The 12,889-nt window shown below is 49.8% G+C and overlaps 1 protein-coding gene across 4 annotated transcripts in view; it reads left to right on the forward strand.

The window, feature by feature from the left end:
• Positions 1-12,889, forward strand: part of ANKS1A (ankyrin repeat and sterile alpha motif domain containing 1A) — a 71,841-nt gene that overhangs the window by 12,228 nt on the left and 46,724 nt on the right. For 3 of the 4 annotated variants that reach the window (XM_027896774.1, XM_027896771.1, XM_027896770.1), the window contains exons 2-9: positions 1,557-1,637; positions 2,385-2,541; positions 4,405-4,467; positions 8,471-8,767; positions 9,420-9,495; positions 9,778-9,879; positions 11,088-11,183; positions 11,274-11,470. In XM_027896774.1, the coding sequence (XP_027752575.1) occupies positions 1,557-1,637; positions 2,385-2,541; positions 4,405-4,467; positions 8,471-8,767; positions 9,420-9,495; positions 9,778-9,879; positions 11,088-11,183; positions 11,274-11,470 (1,069 nt within the window). The remainder of the gene's footprint in view (positions 1-1,556; positions 1,638-2,384; positions 2,542-4,404; positions 4,468-8,470; positions 8,768-9,419; positions 9,496-9,777; positions 9,880-11,087; positions 11,184-11,273; positions 11,471-12,889) is intronic. The other variant, XM_027896773.1, reaches the window with a different exon arrangement.

The raw sequence follows: 12,889 nt of genomic DNA on the forward strand, positions 1-12,889 counted from the left end.
CCAACTCCCCCCTGGGCTCCAGCTTTCCTCCTCCTCTGAACTTCTTTAGTAAACTTGGCATTTAACTCTGAAGCACTGACCTGAAGATTTCTAAGGAAGTTTATGGAAGTGTTTTATCATGGGGATACTCACGTCCTCCGATGGGGACAGATGTCCTGGCTCCGGTCCACAGCCCTGCTGCCGCCTGGGCAGGTCACTTTGGGCACGGGGCTCATTTCATGCCCCCTGCACCACTGACCCTGATTTTCCTTGGTTCATAACTTCAACTGAAAGAAACACTTGTGTTAAATGCTGCTGGTTTTTCCTGTGTTCACTCTGAAGTAGTTTGATCTCAGCATCCAAACACAGCTTGGTTTAATGTGTCAAACCACAGGACTCGGGCACTGCCCAGGTTATGGATGAGCAAGGGCAGCACAGGTGCAGTGTTAGAACTGCTCCAGATGGCACACGAGGCTTTCTGGCTTGAGTTCTAACCATTAATTGCCACTTTAAATCCAGTAATAAATTATTTGGGCAACCACAGTGCAGGATCCCACTGCCAGGAACAAACCAGGGCTGAGCACTACTCAGTCCCCTTTGTGCTTCAGGCCTGCACAGCTGGATGGGGCAGGGTGCTCCTGCACTCACTCTGGTGTCTCACTGACCTTCTGGCCATGGTTTAAGCCATGTTGTCAATGTTGGAGGTGTATTGCATGCATGTGTTGGCTTGTGTTTGCTCCTGGAGCGCGGGATGGTGTGCGGGATGCCTCGGGATAAGCCTCTGATCCTTTGCAAATAGGATTTTGTGGCTCACTTGCCTGTCCTCTTGGATAAAGGCTCCCCTTAGCTGCCTCTCCTCTAGAAGAGCTCATGTCCATCTCGGGACGACAAAGTCTTTTATAATGCTCTGTGGATCAGGAGTCTCTCAGAGGCAACAGGGACAGGCTTTCCATTTCCCATGGAACACCCTCTAGAGTGAGTCTGTTGCTTCATTCCCTTCTGAATTTCCACTCGGTCTGCACAAGATTCCCACTGATTTGGTGCCTTTCCTGCTGTTTTTGCTCACTGTGGCACCGAGGTGTTCCTGGCTAGCAGCCCCCCAGTGATGAGAAATCAGTGTGGAATCACACTGATGACCAAGAGCAGGCTCTGTATCCCACAGTCTTTGACTTACACCCCCCACTTGTGACTCTTGCCATGGAGGGAAGAGATTTTCCCAGAGCCATTGGAATTCTTCAGCGGGTGTGAATTAGCAGTGCATCGATGGTTTGTGGTCTCTTGTGGTTTACTCTAATGGACACATGTTCCTCTGAAGATCCTTTTTGGCAAGCACAAGTGTGGCTGAAGGATGTGTGGGAGTGGGAGCTCTGACTGGAAAGCAGGAGGGTCTGGTAAAGCAGAGGAGCGAGTCCCTGTGTGTGCTGTAGCACTGAGCCCTCAGCTCGACCCTGTGTTCCATGTGCTTGTGGCTAGCCACGGCTGTCCAGATACCCACTGTGGTGTGAGAGCTCTGCTGACCCTGTCCTTGCCCTGTCCCTGTTTGCCTAAGTGTTCCCTGTCCATCTTCTGTCTTGCAGCATCTGGAGAGGGCCCAATGTGAACTGCGTTGACAGCACTGGCTACACCCCGCTGCACCACGCTGCTCTGAATGGCCATAAGTGAGTCCTGTTCCGATGCCTTTGCTCACAGGGGAGGGATATTTTGTGCTTTGCAGGCCACGATTCTGTGTTGTTCATTCACTAGCCGAGGCTTGTCGCTTCTATGGCAGTGGTGAGCACTGGTGCTGCAGCACCACTCCATCTTCAGGGGGAATGGAGAATGTCACTGCTTTGGCTGCTGCACAGTGTGATCTTACAGCTTGAAATACTTGGCAAAGCATTGAGATTTTCAACCAACCACCCTTTTATTTCAAAGAAGGTTGGCTAAGCTGTAACACCATGTGAAAGGGGCTCCCTGTGACAGTCCCTGCAGACTGTCTGGTGTCCAGGGTGGACTGGGCCTGCACCACTGAGAGTTGCCTTGTGTGTACATCACACTTTGAAGTAACTCCAGTCTTTACTGTGGTAGATCTCATGTTATTCATTGCTGCTTAAGATATTGAGAAATGGAGTAGAGTTAAAATCTTTGTTCAGCTTCAGTGTGCTGATGCAATTTGCTTTGCAGCAGAGGCTTGTGGCTGATTTCAGCCCCTGTTGAGCTCCATTAGTATGGAGGCAGGATGGATCTTTTCTGAGCTCATCTCATCAATATTTTTTTTCCCTTGTTTGGCGTTTAATAGGAACACATCCAAACCACATTTTAGGGGGATCTCTGATCAAACTAACTTTTTGTGCAATACTTACTGCAGAATGTAAGCTGTGAAACAAGGACTGAGTGTCTCAGACTCAGGTTCCCTTCTCTTGCAGGGATGTTGTGGAAGTTCTGCTGAGGAATGACGCCCTCACCAATGTGGCAGACTGTAAGGGCTGCTACCCCCTGCACCTGGCAGCCTGGAAGGGAGACGCCGACATAGTGAAGCTCCTCATCCACCAGGGCCCTTCGCACACCAAAGTGAATGAGCAGGTCTGCCTGGTTTTCTCTGATGTACCATTGAATCACTGCCCTCATGTGGAGAGAGACTCCTTCAGCTGACTCCTGGCCCTTCCCAAACCAGCAGCAATGGTTATAAGGTCCTGTTTGCTGGTGGGATAAGAGGGGCACTGCCTGAAGCAATACCTTCAGTTCTGAGTTAGTGGTAGGATGAGAAAGGTATTTAAGTTTTATATAGAGACACATAAATATGAGAACTTCTCAACACCTAGGAAGTGTTCTCCTGCTTCTGGGCTTCTAAAACTAACCCACAGTTCTCCTTTCAGTTGCTGGATAGGTGAGAAGATTTCTAGTTCTGCAGAACATCCATTGGCTCCCTCCTTTGGGAACTAATCCAGGCAGCTTTGTTTAGTCTCTGTTTGGCCGTGCTCTCTTAGCTGCTCTCCTGGCTTGTCTCTGGCACTTGCTCCAATTCACTAATTTGTAAGTGAATAAGTTCTAAGATAATTTTAACCCTACTTGCCCCCAGATAAATCCCTAGTTTAATCTGAAAGAATTATTTTCTCAATCAGGCAAGAAAAAAAACCTCTTGGATTTCTTGCATTTGTCAAGCTGACAGTTTTGGTCTGGGGTGCAGAGGGAATGAGGGATATGAGACAGCTGTGTCCACTCCAGAGGACTGACTCCCCTGTAACTGTCCTGTGCACATCAGAGGGACCTTACAGTTCCAGGGAACCTCTGGAATGCTACTGCTGGAAGACCCAAATACTTGTCTTGTTTCAGAGGTTTGTTTAAGGGAACTCGTTTTCTGAGGCCGGGTGAGCAGGGTCACTGAACTTGTCACTGGGTGAGCCTGGCACACACACACAGGCCTAAATCAGGTGCTTGAAGATGCAGGGGCCATGGTTGTCCTGTCCCTAAGGCAGGAGCATCTCATGTCCCTGTGAATCAGCTCCCAACCCACTCAGGTGTTCATCAGGAGGAGAGGAGTAAACCAGAATAGGCTTGCCTGCTTTAGTAGCACAAGGCTAAACCTGACCGTTCATTCCAAAGGTAATTCCCAGGTAAGTCAGACACCCCTGGTCGAGTCCAGTGAGTTACCACAGTCAGGATGAGCAGCTGGGAACTGGGAGTCCCTGCTGTTGATTTGCTCTCTTGTGTGCACTTTTTCAGAAGCTGAGGAGCAAACTCCATTCATAGTCAGGTTTAAGAGTCCCAGTCCTGCTTCCAGCTGCACTTTGTGGGGACCAAAGTGCCACACTCAAGTTTCCTAGGACAGGTAGCTCGATGCACCAGGCTGCCCCAGGGCCAAACGCTGCTAAAACAGCAGGAATGACAAAACTAATTTCCTACGCTCCTCAGTCAGGCAGAAATAATGAAGAATGTGTGTTTTAATGTCTCTGGTGATAGTTTTCCAGTTTGGGGCTGTGGTTAATCATGTCTCCAGGCACAGCTGCAGGCACTCAGTCTGGTTACATAGGTCTGAGCTCAGGTAGCCTTTCACAATCAATCTGGTAAGAATTACGTGAGGGCCCTGAGTGTAAATGTTCTGCTCTGAGTAGGGCAGATAGAGGGGAGACCTTTGCAAAAGATACAAAGTGTAGTGTGATCCTTCCAGGTAATGTTTCATTAATGTCTGTTTAGTAAGGAACCTTGTTAAATGAGAGAAGTCAGCTGAGGAGCCTGTGCTGCCTGTACTTGGAGCCTTGTCCATGCGCTGCACAGGGGTCCAGGTTACAGCAATCCCAGCTGGAATGGCTTTGGCTGGCCATGGCTCTGACTGGAACAAGATGCTGTGTTCTGGTGTTCCACCCCTTGGAGTCACCCGTTGCTTTGTTGCTGTATCTCACCCATTTCATTATCACATTTTTTTCTTTTTCCTCTTCCTTTTTGTAGAATGCTCTTGAGATCAAAGAACTCAAAAAGTACGGCCCCTTTGACCCATATATCAATGCCAAGGTGTGTACTTTGCTGTCAGCATTTCACTGCATCATCACTCCAAGCTGCACTCGCGTGATTCCAGGTGCAATAATACCTGTTCACTTTGCAGCTGCTTGGGGGAGAAGGAAAATGGGACCATTTATTTACTGTGGGTTTCTCTCTTCAAAGCAGTTATAGAAACATAATTAAAGGGAAGCTTTTCCTTACTTTCCTGGGGGCTCCTTCCTTGCTTAGCCTTGTAGGACTCGTGGTGATGGTCAGTTTGCTTGATTGGGCTGGATGACTTCCCAAAGGTAATGCTACTTCAATTAAACGTTTTAGGTTTTGTTTCATGTGCTGATGTTGCTGATAAATGCAAAGAGAAGAAATTTTTTTCCCTGCTTAACCATGGATGCATTTTCTCTGTGGGCTGTTTGGAGTGAATTTTTATGCCTTTTCTCCTACCAAATGCATAATGCTGTGTGTGTTATTTGCAAGGACAGTTAATTCCTGTGGTGGTGGTGGGGAGAAGGGAAGGCAGTGACATTCCTGCCTCCCTTCCCAAGTCCTCCATGTCCTGCTTATTGCGTCAGTCTCTCTATTTTGATGTTCAGCCTGTGGTGTTGTCTGACCCTTCAGCCCTGGTTTCCTGTTCCTGTTTTCTGCCCTGTTTTGCTCCTCTCTTGCTTTTAGTTGTTGAGCTACAAAAGGCACAGCATTGGCTCGTGTGTTGTGCTGTGGCCGAGCTGTTGAGGAAACAAATCAAGCTCCTGGTGGTGTTTTCTCAGACACCCTTTTCCAGTTTTATTTCTAGTGAAGCTGCAAGGCCGGGATGGCAAACACTTTGCTGCTCTGTCCTGAGACACCTTTGCCACAAGCCACTGTACCACAGCTGCTTCCAACCACTTATTTTGGATCAAGCCACCCGTGGCAGATTTCTGTCTCTCAAAGTTTTTTTCCCTTCTGTTTGATTGCAGGACCTTAGAAACAAGCAGCCAGAGTTCCTGCACTTCCTGGGAGCTAGGTGTGGTTTTGCAGAGCCCTGTTTCAGGCAGTACCCAGTACCCACCCTCTGAACCCAAACATGTTCTCTTAAAGCTTATCTGAATTGGGGATTTTTACAAAAATCCAGATGGAATTTTGCACCAACAAATACCTTCTGTGGAAACATCATAGTTAAGCAGTTGCCTGAAAGAAGCTTCCAGAAACATTGTCAGTATAACCAAGTGAAATCTTATACTCTCCAGCACTGGGATGTTGAATGAAGAAGGAATGTAAAGGGGGAATACCCAGTGAGATCCCTTTCCTATAGATTTTTGTTTACAAAGTGTTGTAATTTGGATTTTATACTGTGGAGAAGTGCATTCTTTAAAGCCTTGGTTCAGTGTTCACAATGGCTGAGGTGCTCTCTAGACCAAGGCAAGATTTGCTTTGGTTTTAAGGAGAGAGAGATGATTTGCACACAGTTGTTGGGGTTCATCTGACCAGCTTTGCACCAGTTCCTGACTAGGTGAAGAGTGTGTGGAGTTATACCTGTCACACAGACCTTGGTGTTCTCTCAGTGCACTGGAGCAGCCAAACAGCAGGTTGTCATTAGGGCAGGACTCAGTTGGAGCTGCAGACACCAACTAAAATCCTACAGAGCTGGGGGATGTGAGGATTCCTGCAGGAATGCAGCCCCTGGGCCCTCCTGAGTGCTCTCTTTTTCTAAGTAGTTGTGAAATTTGAAGCCACGTGCCTTCTGGCTGCTGCAATGGAATTTTCCTTTTCCATCTCTGATAAATCTGTATATCTCAGTGCTCCTGCTCTCTGCTCAGGCTTCTCTCTGGTGACGTGAGAAGGGAGCAAACTCCCTTGCCTAGAAGGGCTCTAGTATTTTTGGCTGCTCAAAGCTCTCCCAAAATGGAGTCAGTAAAGACTTGGGCAATAGTGGGAGTTTCCAGTGCACAGTCTGGGACGGGGAGAGACCTGCTGTAACAATCTCCACTGCAGGAGGAAAGTCTGGGGATTTCACCTTGAGCATCAGAGCCTCGACCTGCTTAGGGAAAATTGGACTAAATTGCAGTGAAGATGAGGGAAGTCTCCAACAATTATGTTACTAAAGGATGTGTTCCCATTTCTGAGCCCTCAGGCAGGTGTTTGGAGCTGCTGCATGCTTTAAAGCCCCCCTGATGGATATGGTCCTTGTGCTGAGGAGGCAGGAGAGGGGAACAGCCCCAGTAACCAAGGCAGGCATGGCATGAGCAGCGTGTGCCCCCTGACTCTGGGGCAGAAACCCCATGCTCAGAGGGGCTGAAGTCATCCACTCTTTCTGCTAAGCCTGACAGCAAGACCCCCTCATGCCACGGGGCAGGCTGAGGGCTGGGGCCTGGCTGTCATGGGCTCCCTGATCCCTGCTCTCCTGACCCTGTGAAATGGGAATAATGGGATTTGCCAACCCCATAAGTGCCCAAGAGCAGCAGCGTGAGCTGACGGACAGGTGTGAACCCTGATGTTCTCTACTCTGTCCCCTCTCATTCCATTTGTATATTTTATGTGCAGACTTCTGTATCCTACAGTGACCTCTGTCCACGTGTCTGTGCCTCCCTCCAGGATAGACCCTGTTTGACTTGGACCTTCTGTGCCTGCAGAATTGCTTTAACCCCTTTTGCCCCCTGCATGTGGCTGGTGCTGCTCCCGCCTCCTTCGCTTTGCTTCCTCCAGGCTGCAGCTGCCAGAGCTTCCCCCAGCTCCTGCTCCCCTCACGCTTTGCCTGTGGCTGAGAAGTGATGCAAAAGCCAGATGTAAATAATTGGGGAATTGCAGGACTCCTGTGAGCCTGAGAGTGACCAAACACCTCAACAGGACCCAAGTGCTCATGCGGCCCTGCAAGTTCGTGCCGCGGTGCCACGTACTGACTGACCAAGCCATGTCCAAAGGGTGTGTGTGCTCCTGCAGCAGCAAGGCAGGGATCCAGCTCCCTCCTGAAGTGGTGCTGCTGCCCTCCAGCAGGACAAGCACATTCTGTTCATTTTAATGGGACTGTTCTTAAAATGACAAATACAACCACCCTTCTCTCAGCTGAAGCTGGAGTGTGTAACAGTTTGTACTAAACTTTTTTGGGGTCAAATTGTCAGATAGTTGTTTCTGAAGTGCTTAAACCACAGTCCTTCTGTGGATAACGCACAGTAGTAAAACTAAAATCTTGAGGGGAATTTAAGTGAGAAGAGGCTCTGGCCGTGTTCCTTTTTTGCACCTGCATGTGCAGTGTGTTGCACTGCTTGTCTTTGGGCTTTGCATTGCTGGTTCTTAGCCCAGCTGCTGCTGCACACACTGGTTGGGTCTGGCTTCCAGCCTGGAGGTGCTGCCTTATCGCTGGGACATTGCTTCTCTCAGCTGATCTGAGCCCTGGCTTGTTCCTGGGGTGATGGAATTGCACGACTCTCTGGTTCACAAACTGCATGGAACTGTGTGCACCCTGTCTCTAAACAGCTGGAATTGCAGAGGTGGAATGACTGTTGCAATCAGGATAAGTAGAATTTGAAACAATTGAAGTTTAAATCTAAAACTATGACGATGAAGCTCCAGCAGATAGAATTCACACAGCAGGTTGCCTGTCATATATTCAGCCTTTTATTTTTGTGGCACCCAAAAGTGTGGGATGCTGCCAACAGATACCAGACTACTTTCCCCAGGTGAATTAATGGGAATTCAGATACAGCTCAACACCCTTTAAACTTTAGCATGGCCCCTGGATTCTGACCCCAGTGCTTGGAGAGGAGGCTGGTCCAGCTGTAGCCCCTCTTTCCCACAGCTCTAGCCCATTGCTCTGGATGTTCCTGAAGCTGTGGCTGGGTGGGCAGGTTGATGAGCTCGTGAGGGGATGTCTGTGCTTGGTAAATGGCCAGGTAGATGGTGAGATGTTGCTCCAGGCTGATTCAGACTGGACTCTCTGCTTCCCCACTGCTGCGGTGTCTTGTTTTTGCATTTAAACTTCAATGTTGCAGCGAGGTGTGGAGGGACCGCTCCCCCCACCTGACGTGCTGCTGTTTGTGACCCCCAGAACAACGACAACGAGACGGCGCTGCACTGCGCGGCCCAGCACGGCCACACCGAGGTGGTGAAGGTGCTGCTGGAGGAGCTCACCGACCCCACCATGCGCAACAACAAGTTTGAGACGCCCCTGGACCTGGCCGCGCTCTATGGGAGGCTGGAGGTTGTCAAGATGCTCTTGAACGCCCACCCAAACCTTTTAAGCTGCAACACTAAGAAACACACTCCCCTGCACCTGGCAGCCAGGAACGGTCACAAAGCCGTGGTCCACGTCCTCCTGGATGCTGGCATGGACAGCAACTACCAGGTACTGATATCTGTCTGTGGGGCTGGGCTGATTGCTGGGGTCAGAGGACAATGTGGAGAGCTCCCCCCACCCCTCCTCCCAGAGGGAAGATGTGCAGAGCTTTGTGTTCCGCGGGGCTGTCTGTGCAGCTCTTGGTTGCTCGGGGGGCTGCCCGGAGGGACTCAGGTGCTGTGCATGTCTCACGCCTGCTCAGGGGCCGGGCAGAGCCCCAGACACAGAGCGAGGAGAGAAATGTCGTTTTGCTGAAGCTGCTCTGCCCTGCAGTGCTGGGAGCTCTTGATAGCGTTTGAGGCAAGTGTGTCTCTTTCTATCAAGCCACTTGTGAAACTTGTGAATGTGCTGTTTTCACAGCAATGGCTTGTATGTGGGTCTTGTCTTTCCTTCTCAGGACATGACCTCTTGCCAAACTGTAGAAGGACTTTTGTTGGTCTCTCACCTTGACCCACACATCTCTGACGGGACCATCCACATTTTCCATCCCACATCCTCAGCATTGTAATAACACTGACAGTCCCATCCTCAGCTGTAGGTAGTGCTGCCCACACTGTGTGTACAACACCATATATTTACTGCTTCAGTAACCCTCTAAGCCTTGCCTCCCTCACCATTCCCTGCTGTCTGGCTTCATGCTATGTTTCCATTTAATTTGCAGACTGAGAAAGGCAGTGCTTTGCACGAAGCTGCTTTGTTTGGCAAGACAGATGTGGTACAAATATTGCTGGCTGCAGGTGAGAGAATGTTCCCCCTTTGAAGCACTAATGTGGCGATCCCTTCACCCAGAGCTTGAGGAAATCCCACTCTAGTGCAGCAGGTTTCTCCATCCAGCTGTCGGAGCTCTTTGGAGCAGGTTATGAGAGAGGTTGGCTCTCAGTGTTTCACTTTAGATTTGCCTCTAGAGCATCTTTTAGCTTCCCCCAGTGATGATCACAAATGTGACTTGATGAAAGACGTGAACTTGCACATAGTTAGGCAGTGTTCTTGCTTTTGCTCTTTCTACCCCGTTGCCTCAGGTATTGATGTGAACATAAAGGATAACAGAGGCCTGACCGCTCTGGACATTGTGAGGGAGCTTCCTTCCCAGAAAAGCCAGCACATAGCAGCTCTGATTGAAGGTGAGTGATGCAGCTCTGCCTGTAGGGAGGAGAGGAAAGCTCAGGGTGCTGATTGTGCCTGGACAGGTACAGGGTGTGCCTCTCTAGACCTGGAAACTGCCGCAAACAGAGCAGCTTCAGGCTGTGTTGGAAGGAATGATGCTCGAACGCTGGGGTGAACTCCAGACCAAATGTTTGGAGGAGGACTTGGGGGGGGGCTTTGAGGGATTAGCCTTTTGCTGAAGAAGTGTGGCATGACTTTTACAGTGCAAACAGGCTTAATTGAGCTTTGTTCAACTTGCTTTAGAAGTTAATTGAAACTAAGGATATCCTAAATCTGCTTGCAGAATGCAACAGCTTTAGAAATGGTTTTGGTGTAACTCCCCTTTATGTGTCTGTGTAGGCAAATAGTCATCCACAGACTTCACATCCTGCTTCTCGCCTCGTTGTGAAGCTTGGGCGTGGAGTTTGCAGATGAGATTTACAGAAAAGGCCTTGATTACTTATGGTTTATAAAGGAGCTTGGCTCATTGTGTCTGTCCAAGTTCAGGAATGAAATGTGACATCTTGGCTAAATTCATACTTTGTAATTACACTGTCTGCATTTCCTCTCAGCTGTGGGGAGGATCAGAAGCATTTGGAACATTATTCATTCTGAGCATTTGGGAGCTTTGCAGGTTCAAAGCACTTCACAGACTTTTAACTAAGCTTTGCCTGTGAGGCTGGTAGGCTTTAGGTTTATTCTAAAACTGAGGACAAAGATGGGCTTTAAAACTGAAGATCTTGCAGGTAAAGGCTCTCAGTTTGCCCCGGGAGGGAGCTGCTGTTGGACATTACTCACATCAACTGATTGCATCTGGCTTTACCCGTGGTTAGGGGGCTGCAGCTGTAACTGGTTTCTCTGTCTTATGGCTCTGTTCGGTGAGGGAGCTTGTGTCTACAACACCGATCTGCTCCGTGACGCCGTCCATACAGCAGCTTTGCAGCTTTCTGATTAAAGACTCTAAAAGTTCAAAGGCCCATCTGTACCCTTGTGCCTGTGATTAAAGAGGCCGCCTGCTTCTATTTTGGGATCTGAGCTGCAAGGTTTAATAATGTGCTTTGGTTATTTTTTGGAAACTTAATAAGCTGACAGTTGGCCTTCCACCCGCACGGGAGGAAGTGCCATGTGCTGAAGGGGACAGAAAACCAGCCTGATGTGAGCTGACCCTGTGCCTCACCCATTCCAGATTACACCGTTGGGAAGAAAAGTGCCAAAGCTGCAGAGAAGTCTCTTCCCACCCCACTCGCTCCAGCCGCCGATCCTGCGGGCCAGACGTCTCAGGGTGGGCACCACCAGCTCTCCTCTCCCTGCCAGTGCTGATGCCGAGGGCAGGAGCCCTGGTGATGAGCCTGTGTCTCTCTTCCTCCCCCAGGAGATGTGGACAAAGCCGTGACAGAACTGATCATCAATTTTGACGTGAACCCCGAAGAGGAGAGCCCGTACGAAGCGTTGTACAACGCGACGTCCTGCCACTCCCTGGACAGCCTGGCCAGTGGGAGATCGTCCGACCGGGAGTCTGGGAACAAGGACGCTGAACCCCCCGGCCCCAAAGCAGCCACGGTCAGGCCTGTACGTAGCTGTGTGTGCTCAGCCCTGCTCACCCCAGGGGCACAGGGGACTGACCTCCAGGGTCAGGTTTTGCAGCAGGCTGCCAATCCCTCAGCTGGAGGAAATCTTTAAACCCTTCCCTGACACTGATTCGAGCAGACAGGTACCTCTCCTTCTTCCCTGGCCTGTTCTCAGGGAATAACTGCATGTATTGCCTACAAGCAGCTGCATCTTTGTGCCTGAGTTTCACCTCGTGTTGCATCCTTCTGTTTTCTAGCAGTTGGGTACTGGTGCCAGTGAATCTTGGTCTGTCAGGAGACTGCACTTTGCAGAAGGGCTGACTTCTTGTCCAGATGAAAGTTATGGAAACCTGTGTGGAGCATTTTCTTGTCTGTCTTGCTCTCTGCTTTGCTCAAGTGAAGGCTTTGGGGAAATGATCTGTAAGAATATCCTATTGGTGACTAGTTGGCAGTGGCAGGGTTTTTTGTGTATTACTTGCACAGATCTGAAGAGGGTACTCCAGCTTTACAAGGCAACACAAGGCTCCTGGAACTGTCCCCACAGAATTCTTCCTTGCCTTCTGTCAGCTGCATCTGCTGCCCTGTTAGCAATCCACGGGAAGGCTGCTGTGGGGCAGATGGGACATGGGCCCTGCAGTGCTGGGTCAGCTTCAGGGTCTGTGTTCTGATTGGTTTTCCAAAGCCTGCTTCATGAAGGCATTTTTGGACAAAAGGCAGAGCAGCAATGAACAGTTTAACTGCTGGGGGCACAGTAGCCATGGTTTCCCTCTCTGCAAAGAGATGCAGCCTTTGGCCTGTGCTGAGAGCAAATAGAGTAGAAATGGGACAAAAGCTTTAGCGGATGGACATTTCAGCCAAGTCTCACTCAGGGGTGCAGTACCAGGTGCACTGTCCTGTTACTGACCCAATCTTGTCTTTGTTTTGTACTAACAATGTCTGATGTGAAATAAGCTCAGCTCTGCTACAGATAAAGGAGAGGCTGAACTGCAGTGAGGAGGGAGCAGGAAGAGGGATGTACTCCAGGAGCTCGCTGGAGTTTCTCCCCAGACTTGCTGTTTGAGCAGTGCAGCTCTGCTGCTTCCCCGTGCCATTAGATGGAGCTGTGGCTGAGCAGGAGGTGGCCTGGGGATATGCTCTGCGTCCAACCGGGCAGCAGCTCCAGCTGCCCACTGGCAGTCGCTGGATATTGGAGGAGTTGGTGCATCACTGTCTCTTGATCTCTAATTTTCTACTATAAAAGGTGTCTCTGGCATCACTTATTCCTGTTACTGTTTCACTAAGACACAAGCCATGAGTCTTCCTTTTCTCCCCATCAGCTCATTCCTGACTCCCTTGTGCAGTGCTGTGCTCATGTTAGTCTGGGTGTGGAGTGAGACCTGTGTGAACAGGACGAGCTCTGCCCAGATCAGCATCTGCAGGA

The sequence above is a fragment of the Empidonax traillii genome, unplaced genomic scaffold (genome assembly GCF_003031625.1).
Source record: "Empidonax traillii isolate 1590-97213 ecotype Southwest subspecies unplaced genomic scaffold, ASM303162v1 scaffold516:size646513, whole genome shotgun sequence".
Taxonomy (NCBI): domain Eukaryota; kingdom Metazoa; phylum Chordata; class Aves; order Passeriformes; family Tyrannidae; genus Empidonax; species Empidonax traillii.